Source organism: Alosa sapidissima, chromosome 9, assembly GCF_018492685.1.
Source record: "Alosa sapidissima isolate fAloSap1 chromosome 9, fAloSap1.pri, whole genome shotgun sequence".
Classification (NCBI taxonomy): Eukaryota; Metazoa; Chordata; class Actinopteri; order Clupeiformes; family Clupeidae; genus Alosa; species Alosa sapidissima.
In genome coordinates, this window is record NC_055965.1 from 25248023 (window position 1) to 25265614 (window position 17592).

Genomic DNA, 17592 nt, shown 5'->3' on the forward strand with positions numbered 1-17592 from the left:
GTGTAGCCTATAGCTCATTTGCATATTAAACTACACTACACACACTACACATACAGTGGAGGACGCAGCCCCCCACACAAAAAGGATCACACACGAGGGAGAACTAAAAGGGGAACATGTTACAATAAAGACGCTAACTTTACACTTATAACTTAGGAGATATAAAGACGTAAACCCCCCAAATGTTCGCTCTCGTATCCCAGCATGCCCTGCGTGGCAGAACGCTACGCAATGTCTTGTGCGCCGACGTTACAGTATGTTGTTCTGGACACCTCATAGAAATGATTTAAGCTGCAAAAAAATATTTTACAATTAGTCTGTCGTAAAACGCTATTTTGCCTGGACTATAAAACCTGACAGAAGAAGAAGGGTTAATATGACGGGATCCCTCACTCCGCCTTTATGGGTGTTTCAACGGAACACAGTTAGCCCACAGCCAGACTGAACCACATAATTTGAGGAAGAAGGTAAGAAAATTGCATGGGAAATGTGTAACCATTGTATTTAAAGTTAGGTATGAGCTACACCAGGCGCCTAACTGAAGCATTCCTTTCGCGACGCGTAAAATCCATTTTAAATGAATGGTCTATTTTTTTTCCTTATCAAGTTGGCTACACGCTAAGTATCGATTCTTCAAAAGTGTTGTGTTTTGTCGCGTTGAAAGCACCGTTTTTATACCTATTCATGTGTGTTTCTTCTGGCTCCTTAGCTATCATTTATAGGCTATTCTATTCCGTCACAGACAGACTTGAAGGTGCAACACATAGCCTATAGGATTTTTGGTTGATTTGACCATTAGTTAACTTAGAAACAGTACTTTACTTTGGTTAGACAATAGAAATACATCATAGGAGTGATTCGCTTCAAAAAATCTAGTCTGGAGTAACTCAACATTTGACACCGATATGTTTAGTGTTTAAAGACGTCAATTAGTTTAAGACAGATGCAAAGGGCATCAGATTATATGATGAGCTGCAAACCTAGGTGCAGACACAAAGTGCTTACATAGTGTCTTGGGTCAAACAAGACACACATATAAAAAGTTGGCTTTGCGATACTCAAAAGAACTATCTTCTAATAGCAACTACGTCCATGTAAGTATGACTTGTCGATTGCTAGATCCGAATAGTGGACATATTTTACAGGTTTTATTTTTTGGTAGAACTGGGCACATTCCGCATTGTTTTCCTTTATAGACTTCTGTTGGAGTTCTGTGTTGGAGATTACAGAATAAAAGGAGAATGCAGGCAGGACACGGATCATATCACAGTGAGTACACTGTAAGAAAATTTCCCGTAAAAAAACAGGAATCAACTGGCAGCAGAGTTTCCAGGAAGTTACTGTTATTTAACGGTGGCCTGGTTTAACACTATGTTAATGTAAAATAACAACATTAAATTCCTGTAAACTAACAGGAAACAACTGGCAGGATTTCCAGGAGCTTCCCGTTGTTTAACGGCAGACTACCATAACATTAAATTCCTGTTAAGTATATAACATTTTCATGTTAGGCAACAAGAAAAATATGGGATCTTCCTGTTAGTTAGTAACAGGTCTTTAATTTGTTACAATTACAGGAAACAAGTGCCATATATTGAGTTCATCCACTCTCAAATCAACATTTTAAAAGGTGTCTTTACTATTGTACCCTTGAAAAATAAAAGTTGGTTAACACCTTCACAACAAAGCTGGTTTTAGAGACCCCAACCTTACATTACAGAAAATAATGGTCCAATTTCTTAGCTCTTTCATACAAGCACAATGGGACCAAAGCTGGAAATTTGAAAGAAAAGTCCTATCTCTCTAAACTAAAGCATATGCCAGAAATAGTAGACAAAGCATAATTCATTAAACATTCACTTTATTTCACGTCAAAGATAAAAATCCAGATATTTAATTTCACATCACTTACTTGACAGTCTTAACAGTAAGGTCAATTAAAAGTCATTTAACTTAATGTAGCTTATTTGTGGTTAAACAGTCTTTTTATTTAAAGTGAATGTGTCAGGTTAAAACACACATTTCTGAAAAATGAAGGGACATGAAGCAAGATAATAACAAGTAATGTTGGAAAATGTAGACTGACTATAAACGTAGTTCAGGATCAGGGAATAAGGTACAGAAGAATTATCATGAAAAACAAAAACTTCGCATTAGGCTCGTGTATCACGTATAAATGTAAAATGTAGATACGTAATCTAGCAGTATTTCGAAAAATCGGATTTCAAAGAACACGGAATATGGTACAGAAGAATTACAATGGAAAACAAAAACATCGCATTAGGCTCGTGTATCACGTATAAATGTAAAATGTAGATACGTAATCTAGCAGTATTTCGAAAAATCGGATTTCAAAGAACACGGAATATGGTACAGAAGAATTACAATGGAAAACAAAAACATCGCATTAGGCTCGTGTATCGCGTATGAATGTAAAATGTAGATACGTAATCTAGCAGTATATGGGTTTGGGTGATTCCCACGTATCGTCTTCTTCTCTCAGCAGACAGCTTTCCAGAACGAAGGTAACAGATAACAGGAAGTACGTGTGTTCCGGAATAAACATGACGGGCATGGTAAATAACAGTGTTGGAGCCTGATTTTACACATTTGTCTTATCAATGACTGGAAAGTCCTGTTTTTTAAAGCAAACCGGTAAAAAATGTTGGAATCTGGGTGTAAATTTACAGAAACTTTTTACAGTGTACAATGATAAGGTACAAAGAAAATTTGCCTGAGTAAATGTACTCAAATTGAGTAAAAATTTACTTTGCCAGATAACATTTGGTCCCTCTCTCAAAAGAGTAAAAGTTACTCTTTTGATAGAGGTGTTTTTCTAGAGTCAACTTTCCTCAATTCGGTGTTATTTTTTTTCTCTTTTTGGTGGTATTTCATTCTATCCAGTGCACCTTTTACTCAGTTCAGACCTACAATATATAGGGGCCGTATTCACAAATAATTTTAAAGCTAACAGTAGCTCCTAACTGGCAAATTTAGGAAACTCCTAAAATAATGGACGTATAAATCGTAACATTAGGAGTCCTATTTGTTTGAACTAAGAGTAATTCACAAAGCATTTTAGCCCTAAAAGCAGCACCTAAGCACCTAACAGCTTATGCCCTCCTTACACTGAAAGACTTTGCAAAGATTTGGAAAAGATTTTCGAAAGACTACAGTCTCAGATCCTCTCACATCTAAAGACAAGTGGTAGAGTTGTTGAGTCACAGACAAGTCACAGTCACATTTTGCAACAACTAGGCTAGGAATTATGCAGGGTCACTATTTACAGTACAAGACTGCTACTAGATTCCTTTAAATTATTTCCATCGTGCACTAGGCTACATATCAACAGGAACTCATATGATAGCCTACTCATATCAAAGTCATTTTTTCGTGTTTCTGCAGCATTGTTTCATGTGTGACATCCCTAACAGATATAGAGTTGTTCTGTCACGTGGAATAGCCGACTAATAATTTATAAGAAATAAAATAACAAACTAGATGTACCGCAGAGCGGTACACAATATGACTGCCGCCCAGTCCAGCACATTTTTTTTCACAAAAATAAGTCACGCTTGTCAAATTGTGTTCATTTCCTACTTGGTTCCTTTTTTGTGTTTCTAATTGAGTGTGTGCAGAGTGTGTGGTTGTTTCTATGTATATGTGTTTTGTGTGTGTTTTGTGTGTGTTTGTGTATGTAGGTGTGTTTGTATGTGTGGGTGCATGTGTGTAAGGGTGTGTGTGTGTGTGTGTGTATGTGTGTTTATGTGTTTGTGTGCGTGTCATGGGTGTGCATGTATGTGTGTGCGCATGTGTAGTGTGTGTGTGTGTTTATGTGTCTTTGTGTTTGTGTGTTTTTATGTGTGTGTGTGTGTGTGTGTGTGTGCATGTGTGTGTGTCTTTATGTATGTGTACATAAATAAAGCAAATCAGGGAACCACCTACTCTTTGCGATAAGTGCCATGGGATCTATAACCATCAATTTAACATTCATGCAAAGGAAAACATCTCCTGCAGTACAGTGTCCCTGTCACTGCAATAGGGAATTGGGATTGATATTTGTTTGGTGGAAGAGTGCCACCTACTGGCCAGCCACCAACACCACTTCCAGCAGGAACCTACTCTTCCAAGGAGGTTTCTTATCCAAGTACTAACTAAGCCTGCTTAGCTTCAGTAATTCACCAAAGTCAGGGTATTTGCTGGTCTGGCTGCTGGCTAAAAATAAAAGGTGAAAGGCATATATGATTCTGTCTCTCTGAATTGCATTATGCACACTCAATTCTCACTGATATCTGCTAGACAAACAAGTACCAAAACATGATTAGTTCATAGATTTCACATGTAAAATACATTTTACACAACCCCACCCCCATCTTGCCTGTTCTGCCTGTTGGGCAGCCGTGGCCTACTGGTTAGCGCTTGGGACTTGTTACCGGAGGGTTGCCGGTTCGAACTACGACCAGTAGGCACCTAACCAGGCTTGGAATTTCACCATTCTGGGGGCAAGGCCACTTGGCCTTCAGTTGGGCATATTTGGTGGTGGGCACAAAGGCCACATGTCAGGGCACCAAGGCCAAAGTTAACTATACAGTAGTAGGCTATAAAAATGATCAAAGTTGTATTTAGCCTATTCACTGCAGTAGACCTGCATCACTGTATGAAACATTACAAAAACATGAAACATGACATATTACATAGAACTGTAAATCATCTGATCATCTAATATTTGCAGATATCTAGGCTATATATAACATTTATTTTATATTTGGCCTGTTATGAAATCATGTATTGAACAATTTAAGCACAGCTCAGCTTTAAGATTTAACTCAAATAGCCTAGATGCATGCTTAGCATTTTGTGATCATTAAGGCTACTTTCACAAACTCTTAGTCAGCTGTCCTATGATTTACCAATATAGGCGATATTTGTAACATTTATTTTGTATTTGGCCCGTTATGAAATCATGTGGAACAATTTAAACACATTGTAAAACGTAAAGCCCAAATTTGGAGACATCCATGCATGTCGAAATTTACTGCAAATTCAAAACTAGATTACTCTGGAACGGCTAACTGTACAGGGGACTGCTTTACAGGGGACAGTTCTGTGCCCATTTCCCTACCCATTCATCACAGTTGAATACTTTACAAACTCTTCACTCAACACATGACAAACCACATATCAGAATAAACAGCAGACCTTACCGAACAGAAAGGTGTAAAGCAGTCCCCTGTACAGTTATCTGTTCCAGAGTAATCTGGTTTTGAGTTTGCAGCAAATTTCTACATGCATGTCTCTAACTTTGGGCTTTAAGTTTCACAATGTGTTAACATTGTTCAATACATGATTTCATAACATGCCAAATACAAAATAAATGTTACACATATTGCCTAGATATCATTAAAAATAGAGGATATACAGTAGTACAGAAGCAACTACTGTAAGTACATATACTTAAGTGCTGTAGCATTTTCAGGTATTTGTACTTCACTGAGTTTTTTATTTTTCTAACAACTTTTTACTTTAGTCGTGTTACTATTAGTCAGGGGGCCTATGTGGTTTCTGTGGGTTTGAAATGTTAATTTTTGGAGAGTGGTTGGACTGTCTTTAGAGGTCATTGAACATGGAGAAAAATGATGTAATTGTATATTTCACTGTAATTAACACCATACCTTTTGCCTAAATCACTGGCTATGTTGAATAAAGTTCACAAAACAGTTATTTTCAACAGTATGATTGTATGTCAGTATAATGATTGTATATCAAACAATTAGAGATAAGATCAATAACCAATCAGTTTCACCAAATACAAATACTCCATTGCTGAAAGATAGCGAAAACATAACAGAATCACAGATGAGACCTTGAACAACATTTAATTCTGAGATATGGACGACTTCCTGTTTTGGAGCTTCGCCGCCGATTTCGTTTGGCTGTGACGGGCAAACGCTTTCGAAAATCAAAAATCCTTCTGGTAACTTTTGTGAGGCTTGGTCCAAGGATAATGTACGTCAAGTTTCGTGGCGTTCGGACCAAATTTGTGACCTGTGAAAATTTAGTTTCGCTTTCTGTTCAATCCAATATGGCGGACGAACAACACGCCCACCTGACGTCATCTTCGCGAGCAAATTACACCAGTACTGACCGGACGTTTTAAAGTTGGAACGGTGTCTCTGTCTCAAAGGGCCTAGGCGCTAGAGCTGACAAAAAATTAGGGAGACGGGAAAAATAAAACTTAAGAAGAACAATAAGTGTGCTTGCAAGCACACTTAATAATTCAAATCGAGCCATAGGCGGGCCTAGGCCCGTCTACTTGCCAGTCTTGCCCGTCCAACTAGGCCTACGTTCACCATCTAAAAAAGACGTGCAAGTCAACACTGCTCTGAGAGCTCAAGAAACAGTCAAATCGCGAACAGGCGGCAGCTCCGTTTAATTGTCAGGTGTGAAATGCGTTCATATTCCACTTTTTATGTCATAGACGTTGCATGCCTATGGAAGGAAAGGCTTTGCAGTAGGATTGTCCAAGCTGTTGCTTCAGTTTATGTTTTAAGTTATGCGACGCACCGTTGCTGGGTTCATGCCATTTTGCGCAAGTTTAAAATGTTTAGACGACTGCGTAATTGGCCATTTTTGTTCAATAAGTTCTACTTTTCATGTCATGAATGTAACATGCATATGATAAGGCTTTGCAGTTGTAGGCCTACAATATGGTCAATCTATTGTCTGGTAGGCCTAGTCCGATTTAACACTGCAAAACAGAAGCAGCAGCTGGCAATGTAAGTCAATAAATAATTTCCGGGTCAGAGCAATCGGAAAAAATAAATATCAAACTTTTGATCTGATCATGAAATCAAAAGTCTGAAAAACAAAGCATTATTTGTTTGTTTGTATCACATTCATAAACAGATAATGAAAAAACAAGTCCTTTTTTCGTTTTTTCATTTTGGATTCTCAATTGAATATCAAATGAACGAATAATACACGGACCCAGCTGGCCTGTCACTGTTGATAATTGGTATCTCCTTTTTATAACAAAACTTTAAAAAGGAAATCATGAAGGCAGCAGTAGTTCCCACTACTGACCATTTATTAACTGTCAGAGGGGGCAGCACTAACCATGGAGCTGGCAAAAGATCAGTGAGAACTAAACATGCTCTTAAATGCTCTTAAAGTGACAGTGCACCATATATATATATATATATATATATATATATATATATATATATATATATATATATATATATATATATATATAAATTGTGCAGCCCACACCCTTGAATTGTAAAAATTTGGCCACCCCTGATTATAAGTAAGTATAAGTATATATACTCTTTTGATCCTGAAGTTGTTGAGAACTACAAATATGTGCAGACAATAAACCGAATTGGAGGTACAACACTAAGGCTGTATACATAAGTATACCCAATCCGTGAATTAGTGAAACACACAGTGAACAAACAGTGAGGTGAAGCACACACTAATCCCAGCGCAGTGATCTGCCTGCAACAACAGCGGCGCTCGGGGAGCAGTGAGGGGTTAGGTGTCTTGCTCAAGGGCACTTCAGCCGTGCCTACTGGTCGGGGTTCGAACCGGCAACCCTCCGGTAACAAGTCTGAAGCGCTAACCAGTAGGCCACGACTGCCCCTGATTCACAGTATTTCAGTGATGAGCAAGTTCACAGAGCAAAGGGCATTGACAGCGGCAACTAGTCCTATTGCCTCTATGCCAATCCTTAACAGAAAAAAAATGACATATGTCAACAGATGGTAAATTGTTGAGTGTGTTTGGATTCCCGTCCTTGTAGCCCCTTTCTACATTCCACAGTTGGGAGAAGTTCACCTTGTCTAAATAACAATTCTATTTCCTTATTAGCTGCATACTGTACTTGAGGTTGAAGATACATAACCTTTTGATTCCCTTGTTCAGTTCTGAATTGAAAGCTTTGGATAAAAGTCAGCTAAATGTAAATTCTTGAATGATTTTTAATTCTGACTACACAAATTCTGATATCACTACATGAATGTACATACAGTAGGCCTACTATTTGGTATTGCGGGGGCCAAATTGTAGTATACATTTGTTATTTTTAATCATTTAAATATATACATAATATTTAATGTTTATGAGTGTGTGAAGAATGACAAAGATTTATGGGCAAATATTTGACTGTACTTTCAATCCCTTTTTTGCCAAAACGAAACCCATATTTGTCGGCTATTTTTATAAAAATGTCTGCAATGGCTCCCATGGGCCAAATCCGAGGCGCCTATGATTCTAAATCTGATCAGACCCCCTTTGTGAGTTTTTATACCACATTTGATGTTTTGATCACAAAATAATTTTGTGTTTAACTGCCCTGCTGCCCCTGCCCTTCTCCCAGCACACCACACCAAAGAAAAGAGCACCACAAATTGATAGTAGTTGTGTTAAGGGTTATAGGCTATATGCTACCAGCTAGGTCACTTAGCAGTGGCTCAAGCATAAATACACCTTACACATAAAAAAAATTCATTCTTGGTCCCAGTAAACATTAAGAATCAGTGTAGGTAAAATGTAACTGAAATGCATCAAGTAAAACGTTTATTCATACAAAACACATAAACATGTAGGGCTCTATCACTAGCTTAGTCACTTTTTAGAGTTTAACACAGTTTTAAACTCGCCAGTGACGTAAGAACTCACGTGACGTCTTAAGCTCCAATGCTGTGTCATATGTACCTGTGGTTTTACCTGCTGCTGCGTTTCACCTTGATCTCAATTGCTGTGTCTTCAAGGAAATTCACATAACACACTAGAGGGTGTATTCACGTGTTAGTCTAATCTCAAAACAGACATGGTTTTAGGAGAGACTAAACCATAGTTGGATGAGACCTATATTATATTATTATATAGGCTCCATTATAACTGACACATAGGCTACTACATACACAACGTCTACTACATTTGGTCTTATTACACCAGATGCAGTAGCCTACAATAAAGGCTACAAAACAGGAGTTGCGTAAATAGGCAAATGCCTAACTAAAATAGACAAAAACAGATTATTTGTCAGTAAAATAAATGGACTCACAGTAGATAGTAGTTATACAAAACATAAAAGGTAAAGTCCCATTTATGCAGTCTACGGAAATGGTTAGCAATATTGGCTTGACGAATGCACTGCCTGGCTGCTAGATCAGCAGCATCAGGCCAGAAGTAGCCTATTAAAGTCCTCCAAGGCCTTGTGGCTGAGGGAAACGGGGCTCATCCCAGTCGATTGCCAAATTGTGGAGGACTATTATGTTGCTTTGTGGTGTGGTTCGTAGACTGCTGTTGAAAATGCGTGCATCATGCACACTGCCGGTCCATCTCGCTACTAGGTTACATTGCGAATGTGCATGTTGTTATCGCAAACCATTTGAGAGTTTATAGAGCTGTAATAGAAATGTTAATATTATAAAAATAATGTTATTACTTACTAATATTACTGAAAAACGTCTTCTCCACTATTTGACACATCAAAATGTTCCACAGGCGTTAAAGTCAGTTGTGATATTAATTATCTGCCTACACCGCACAAATGCATTTTGCCTAGTGTATATTTGTTATGTTTAGGCAGACCAAATATCAGGGGATGTACTGTAGCCTTACGTTGATCCGTAAAGGCTGGATTACGCACGGTGCCATGGTGGAATGTGAGTGCAGTCATAAATCATAAAAACATATCCCCCCAACACAATCATAAAAACATATCCCCCAAGATCCTTAAATGCGTCCACCATGCATCTGGTGGGTTAAAACTCAAAATCAGAGTATAGTTCTGGTTTAACCCGAGTTTAACTTGGAATCAGCTAATCCTGTGTGAGTCATTACACTCACGTTCAACTTCATGCTCAGCTGCGTGTTAAACTCCAAAACCTCGGTTTTAAGGAGTATGGTTTTAAATCGCAGCGCAGGTGGCGCCATGCTAACTGACAGTGTGCTCAGTGTCAACTGAATCTGTACAAATCAGGTAAACTTTATTTGACTAAATCATCTAAGGTAGTTATGTGTGTGACACTCCAGCACAGTAGGTGGTGGTATGCACTGATTTCCATAAGATGTTTCAGAATTTGACAGTAAAAACAAACCCCTAATATGCATGGACAATTGAGCGGACCCCATAGACATTCCACTTTCTGTGACTAACTGAACTAGCATCCAAGAGGCAGATTTGGTAGGCATACACAGTAAAATTCCAAGAATTAAAATGACAGTGTTAACTATTATTGACTCTAATAGAGTTAAACCTACTACATTTGGATGCATCCAATTTAGAAGAGAAATTTCTTGTGACATAATGTTTGCCTAATTATTATTTGAATAATATTCATTGAAAAATGTATTTGTTTCCAAAGTCATTCCATAGCCTAAGGTAAACAATTACCTGTTTGTAGTGTAAGCCCCGTCTTTTGGTCAACTCTTTTACATTTCTAAAGAATGCCTTTTGGAATTCTCCTTTAACGTAATCAATTGTGATTTTATTTGATTAATTCACATTTACTCAACATGATAGAAAAACATACCATTAAACTTGACCCTTTACATTAAACTTACGTAATATAAATACATGGAAAATCGTCATGTAATTAAATTACATAAAGTCATTACATAAAGTCTAAGTTGTTGGCTTGATTATTGTTTTGAGTGTACCTGGGTCTAGGTAAAAATCAAAACATTTTGCACCGTTTCACCAGAGACAGTTGATAAAGTGAGACGATTCATAAGAGGGTAAATTCTGGCACGGTGTGACATGGGGTTCGAAGCTGTCACGCCCATTTAGGAGTCTAGCGGGAGGCCCAGTGTCTATGTATTCCTATGGGAGAAATGAATATTTTCTCGGAATATGACCAATCCCTTAGCCCTACATTCAGCAATGTAAGTTTTGAACCCATTTTCTACAAGCCACATGTCTCCCTAACATTCCGACATTGACATTGTATTTTCCAACTAAACAAATTCCGAACATTCCCATTCACTTTCCGTTTACTGTGCTAATGTTAGCTAGCTAGCTAGCTAGCTCGTTAACGGGGCAAAATTAAATTATTCATTCCGTGTCCAAAAGAGTGTTTTATTGGCATCACACACAAACAATGACTGTAAAGTAGTATACAATATTATATTTATATGTTATTATTGCTTATTCAGAGAAAAGTTTATGTTTTGACACGCCTATTTAGGAGTCCGGAACTAGTACCATTTCATTCCATTGGTGAATCATCTTGTGATTCATCTTAGTTAACTATAGAATCTTTGGTTTCACTCTGATTTCCTGATTGAATAACATATTTGGTCGGAACGGTGTGCATAATGTGCAACAAGGTTTTGAGGTAGTTTTCTCGTTTGGTGAGTTTGTCGGAGGCATTGACATTGGCTATATAAAACCCACCATATCAAACAGGAAGTTGGAACAGTATAGCCACCAAGTCACTTACAGAGGAAAGATAAGAATGGAAACGAAAATGAAATATATATTTATGTTAATTTCATCAAGTATGGAATACATTTAGAAAATAAAGCAAAACAATGTCCTTCTCTTACATTGTTATGTCGATTTGTTAATGAATTACACATTCTGATTCATAGATTCAGTAATTGAGGAATTTACACAGTTTTCATAGAGAGAGTAATTGAGGAATTTACACTGTTTTTAATTGCTTTTCAGACCTGAGGATTGTTCTACTGGGTAAAACTGGAGCAGGAAAGAGTGCCTCAGGAAACACCATCATGGGACTAAAGGTCTTTGAAGAAAATGCTGGTTTTGGATCTGTTACTAATGAATGCAAAACACATTTTGGAGAGGTAGCCAGTAGACAGATTACAGTGGTCGATATCCCAGGATTGTTTGATACAAGAAAGACAGGAGATGAGCTGAAGAGTGAGATAGAGAAATGTGTTGAGTCATCTTGTCCTGGGCCCCATGTATTCCTGCTGGTGATCAGATTAGGGGTGAGATTCACAGAGGAGGAGAGAAACGCAGTGAAGTGGATTCAGGAGAACTTTGGTGAGAGAGCGGCACAGTTCACCATGGTGCTGTTCACTCACGCTGATCAGCTGAATGGGATGCTATTGGAAGATGCTGTAAAGTATTCTGAGATTCAAGATATCATCAAAAGATGTGGTGGTGGATATCATGTCTTCAGTAATAAAGAAAAAGAAGACCAGACTCAAGTGAACAAGCTGCTGGAGAAGATTGAATCCATGGTGGAGAAGAATGGAGGAGAATACTACACAAACCAGATGTACCAGGAGACTCAGGAAAAGATTAGAGAAGAGGAGGAGAGGAAGAGACAGGAGGAGGAGAGAAAAAGAAAGGAGTATGAGGACAAGATCAGGGAAGAGGAAAAGAAAATGAGAGTGAAAGCTGAAAAGATTGCAGAAGAGGAGAGGAAAAAGAGAGAGAAAGCTGAAAAGATTGCAGAAGAGGAGAGGAAAAAGAGAGAGGAAGCTGAAAAGATTAAAAACGAGAGGAAAAAGAGAGAGAAAGCTGAAAAGATTGCAGAAGAGGAGAGGAAAAAGAGAGAGGAAGCTGAAAAGATTGCAGAAGAGGAGGGGAAAAAGAGAGAGGAAGCTGAAAAGATTGAAAAAGAGAGGAAAAAGAGAGAGAAAGCTGAAAAGATTGCAGAAGAGGAGAGGAAAAAGAGAGAGAAAGCTGAAAAGATTGCAGAAGAGGAGAGGAAAAAGAGAGCGGAAGCTAAAAAGAAACAAAATGTATTGACTGTGGGAATGGTAGGAGGGGGAGTATCTGTGGGAGTTGTCACGGTAGTGGGAGCACCTATAGGAGTGGCAGTAGGAGTACTTGGGTTAGTATTTACAGTAGCAGCCATGACAGCAATCACTGATAAAAAAACGTAGGAGAGCAAGAGAAGTTAAGAGGAGAAACACAGATGAGGGGGGAAACAGATGACACGTTGCCATTAGTGAATCACGATCAAAATGAAAATTAATGTTTTAAGGGAATTTGAGTCTCGAGTAAATATTGCTTGGAGACTAATATGAAAAAATGAAGCTCATAGGTCATCCACACAATGATTAGAGGTTGACACAAGAGAACAAAAGTAAACTAGAATTGCTATTCCGAGGAACTGCAAGAGTGAGTTCGATCAAGTGCAGTTTGACAAAAAGATTTCAACGGTACCTCATTTTTGAAAATCGAGCACACAGATCAAAAGTTATCTGCATTAACAAAACATCCAAAAAGCCAAAATGCTTAAAAAACGAGGTTGCTATGTTGGTTGCTAGAGTATTCATGCTTGTTGCAATGGTAGTTGATAGGGTCGAATTACGAATTATAGTGGTGGTTGCTAGGGTAATTAGTATGGTTGCTAGGGTGTTGCTAGGGTAATTAGGATGGTTTCTAGGGCGTTGCTAGGTTGATATTATAGCGGTGGTTGCTAGGTTGTTGCTATGTAAATTAAAATGGTTGCTAGGGTACTGGTGGTTGCTATGCTAAATAACACAGTTGCTATGGTGGTTGCTAGGGTTAAAGCCAATCAATAGGGCGATTCGACTTCATGTAGCTGCCTGCAGCCGTCTTAAGCTGACTGCATAACGTGATTATTTTATGAGATTCTGATATGTTTTCAAACCGGAATTGTGCATACGTCATGGTTAAAAACGTATCAGAATGTCAGAAATAATCACGTAATGCAGTCAGTTTAAGATTTTTTTTTTTAAGAAGTCAATTTTATTAAAGGCAATCAAATCCAATCCATGTGTATACAGGTCATGTACATGGTCTACAGATCTACAAAGATTTGTTTGACATGGATTGACTTCAAAAAATATTTTTTACATGACCTGTGTACACATGGATTGGCTTTTTAAAAATAAAGATGTCACATCTTCTCACAAGGCTTGGAATTACATAATTTTAGGGGCAAGGCCACTTGACCTTCTGTTGGGCATATTTGGCAGGGGGCACAAAGGCCACACGTCAGGGCACCAAGGCCAAAGTTAAACTATACAGTAGGTTACATAAAAATGACCACTGTTGTTTTTAGCCTATTCTCAGCAGTAGACCTGCATCTCTGTATGAAACATTACAAAAACATGAAGCATGACATATGTAACAAAACTGTAAATCATCTGATTTTAATATTTACAGACATCTAGGTTATATATTTATTTTCTATTTTGTCTGTTATAAAATCATGTTTTGAACCATTTAAGCACAGAGCAGCTTACAGTACATATAGCCTACATATGTATTTTGTGATCATACAGCGCTGCTTTAAAGGAGAATTCCGGTGTGATATTGACCTAAAGTGTATTGAAACATGATACCGAGTGTGAACGTATGTCTCATAGCCCATCTCGGCTTGTCCCCTGCACTCCAAAATCTGGCGCTAGTTAGCCGATGCTACCAACAGCTTTTTCAATAGTGGTGCTTCGCCATCAGGCTAGCCATGCAAATAAATCACTGTTTTACACTCATTTACGAGGCTCAATGTATCTCCACACTTCATTGGTGGACTTCTGAGGGCCCTGACATTTAAAACGAGACATTGAGAACTTTGAAAAAGCACTGGTAGTTTACTTACAAGACGATTTATACAGACAGTATCTTCACGAAGTTTAGCGTTTGCAGCCATCTTGAATTTAGTCACGATAAGTCGAGCAACGAGTAAGAATGATAGATAGATCATAGATTCCAGTTGCTGCTACTGGAAGAAACTGGAATCCATGCATTTTCACTGAATTATTTTTGGAATGTGATCCCTTATCATACCTGTTCATTCTTACTCGTTGCTCGACTTATCGTGACTAAATTCAAGATGGCTGCAAACGCTAAACTTTGTGAAGATACTGCACCACTATTGAAAAAGCTGTTGGTAGCATCGGCTAACTAGCGCCAGATTTTGGAGTGCAGGGGACAAGCCGAGATGGGCTATGAGACATACGTTCACACTCGGTATCATGTTTCAATACACTTTAGGTCAATATCACACCGGAATTCTCCTTTAAGAAACTCATAGCTTACATACATGCATTTTGTGATCATTAAGGCTACTTTTGACAAACTATTAGTCAGCTGTGTATCCTCTGATTTTAATATTAGATATCTAGGTGATATTTCTAACATTTATTTTGTGTTTGGCCTGTTATGAAATCATGTATTGAATAATTTTAACCCATTGTGAAACTTAAAGTGCAAAGTTGGAGACATGTAGAACATTTCTGCCCATTAAAAACTGGATTACCTAACTGTACATGGGAATGCTTTACACCTTTATGTTCGGTAAGGTCAGGGCTCAGGGGGCCTCTGTGTGAAGTCACTACTACGTTCTCCACCCCTGATGTCTGAATAGTCCCACACAGGTCACACTATGTGTGATAATCATGCTTTGTAATCGGCATCTTTTTTCACAGGAAGATGCCTTGTCCCTCCAGAATTCCGCAAGCCATTTTTGAGAATGTTTCAACCTAAAATGCCTGATTTTGCTAACCTGACAATAACCAGATGAATGTCGTTCCGCTTAGCTCCGCCTAGCTTCACTCACATCCATCTGGGACCTCTTCCATTGAGAGTGATTTCTGCATCCGACTTTATGGTTCAGCCAATCAGGACGCAGGGCGGGAGTTTCATAGATGTGACATAGCGTAGAAGCGACTGTGAGACTGTTATCAGCGTCACGGGTTGGCTTCGATGTGAGTGGTTGAAGTAGCACGTCAATAGATGACGGACAAGTGGCTTATTCAATCATATGCAAGCATTTTTTGATTAGGCCCAGCCTTCTGAAGCAACACTTCAATGGATCGGTTCCAGTTGGATGAGTGGAGCTAGGCGGAGCGAAATTCATCTGGCTATTGTCAGGTTATGATTTTGCAGCAACTTTTCTAAAAAATTGTGATTGAAATTATTTTAAAGAGTATTTTTAAGAGTTTGCTGCAAAGAAATTGCAGGAGGAACTGAAAATTGCAAAAATGGTTGCAAGTATTTATTTTATTTTATTTTTTTTTAATTGAGGGCAGCTAAGGGTAGTAAGACCTATCTTTATTCTTATGAAAAATAATCCGAAAAGTATTACAAAAAAATCTAAGTACTTTATTTGTAGGCATGGACGGATTATGAGCCACTGGGCCCCTTAAATTAAATCTTCTGGTGAGTTTTTTGTGGAAAATAAATGGACAGATTGAGACGTACAAATCTGACATACCCATCAACCAGTCCTCCAGGAATTCACAATGTTGTGATCGCAACAATTAACGCAAATTCAACCAATCCCCGCAAATTCTGGCCGACTTTGCAATTTTGTATTTGAGCCAGATGCCACACTCACTTCTGCAGAGACCACCCTACAGTATAACATGTTCGTCCTGCAGTTTTAGTGTCAAGAAAAGAAGGCTAACGATAATGATCTGCTTACTTGCATCTCTCAACCTAGTGTTGTTAACTCTAAGAAATGCCAGTACCAGTGTGTACTTAAGTCGGTACCCATCAAGGTACACTTGTGTACCTGCAATGACTGAAGTGTATCTGTATATACCCTAAAAAGGTATTAATCTGTACTTTAAGGGTACCACCCAGTCTCCCAGATATCCTTATATGGGCAAAGCTGGCAGCTTTGGGTACTTTTTGTAGGCAAACTTCAGAGGTCTATTACCGGAAGTTTGTTCCCAGAATGTCATAGTCAACATATTCTTAAAGAGATCACATATAAAGCCTTACTGAAATTGGCAATAAAAATACTGTCTATACTGTTGTTGTCAGTCATGTAATTGTTTGTTGGTGCCACAAACCATCAAGTAGATGACCATCCACAACAACTTAATCCTGTGCATAGGGTTTAAAGTATTGCTTGTGCTAGAGACAGGAACAGATGTACTGTGGCCGCCTGGCCGTGCGAGACAGAATAGTGGATCAACCAATTGGAGCAAAGCAGTCAGATGCAGAGGTTGCAGTGAAACAAACTTTATTTATAATGTCTAATTTATTTATAATGTGTGGGGAAAGGGGATGGGGAGCAGAGGTCAACTCAGATCTTCAGGTTGGATCGAGGCAGTCAGAGGACTCATATCGGCTTCTGAGATAAAGGAGAGAGAGAGAGACACACAGGACAACGTTAGTGGAGAGTTGGGTCCCTGCCACTGACCTTGTCACCCAGCCCTCTTGGTTGTTTTGGTAGATTTTGTTCACAATTCTTCAGGCCCTCTTTCCTGTTCCAGCCGTCGTATCTTCCAGCAGCACAATCACTACAACTACGTTCCACTTCAACAAAATCACAAAGTTCAACGTTCCACAAAAGGCAAACAGGTTACTTCTGAAAGTAAGCCCTTACTCTGAGACTGGCTTTGACGTCTGGTCTCCACTCTTCTGAAGCTCAAGCCAGTAGGCGGGTCAATATATGACAAAAAAACACCTAACCTCAAAAAAATTGATACAAAAGTTTTTTCAACTGATTATGATTACTTTTAGATGTACTTAATAACATATTAAATCTAATCTAGTAAAATCTGACCCCAGCAAAAGGGTCATTTTCAAGATGACGTCCAAGATTGCCACCAGAAGCTAATTTGGGATATCTGAAGCATTATTCAGCCTTGGAAAGTGTTTTTCGTGTTTAATCAGAT

At 38.5% G+C, this 17592-nt stretch overlaps 1 protein-coding gene across 1 annotated transcript; it reads left to right on the forward strand.

Moving 5' to 3' along the window:
- Positions 1 to 529: 529 nt before the first annotated feature.
- On the forward strand, positions 530 to 17339 carry LOC121718483 (GTPase IMAP family member 7-like). Its single transcript, XM_042103495.1, has 4 exons — positions 530 to 1094; positions 1197 to 1269; positions 11684 to 12681; positions 17169 to 17339. Exons 2-4 carry the CDS (start codon positions 1242 to 1244, stop codon positions 17337 to 17339), a joined length of 1197 nt encoding a protein of 398 aa, XP_041959429.1. The 5' UTR covers positions 530 to 1094; positions 1197 to 1241.
- Positions 17340 to 17592: the final 253 nt, after the last annotated feature.

Excerpts from the sequence above, each read along its gene's own strand:
- LOC121718483 (XM_042103495.1), top strand. The coding sequence starts at position 1,242 with ATGCAGGCAGGACACGGATCATATCACA. Across the intron at positions 1,270-11,683 it reads AGGACACGGATCATATCACA|ACCTGAGGATTGTTCTACTG; the intron begins GTGAGTACACTG and ends ATTGCTTTTCAG. Across the intron at positions 12,682-17,168 it reads GAGAGAAAGCTGAAAAGATT|GCCCTCTTTCCTGTTCCAGC; the intron begins GCAGAAGAGGAG and ends ACAATTCTTCAG.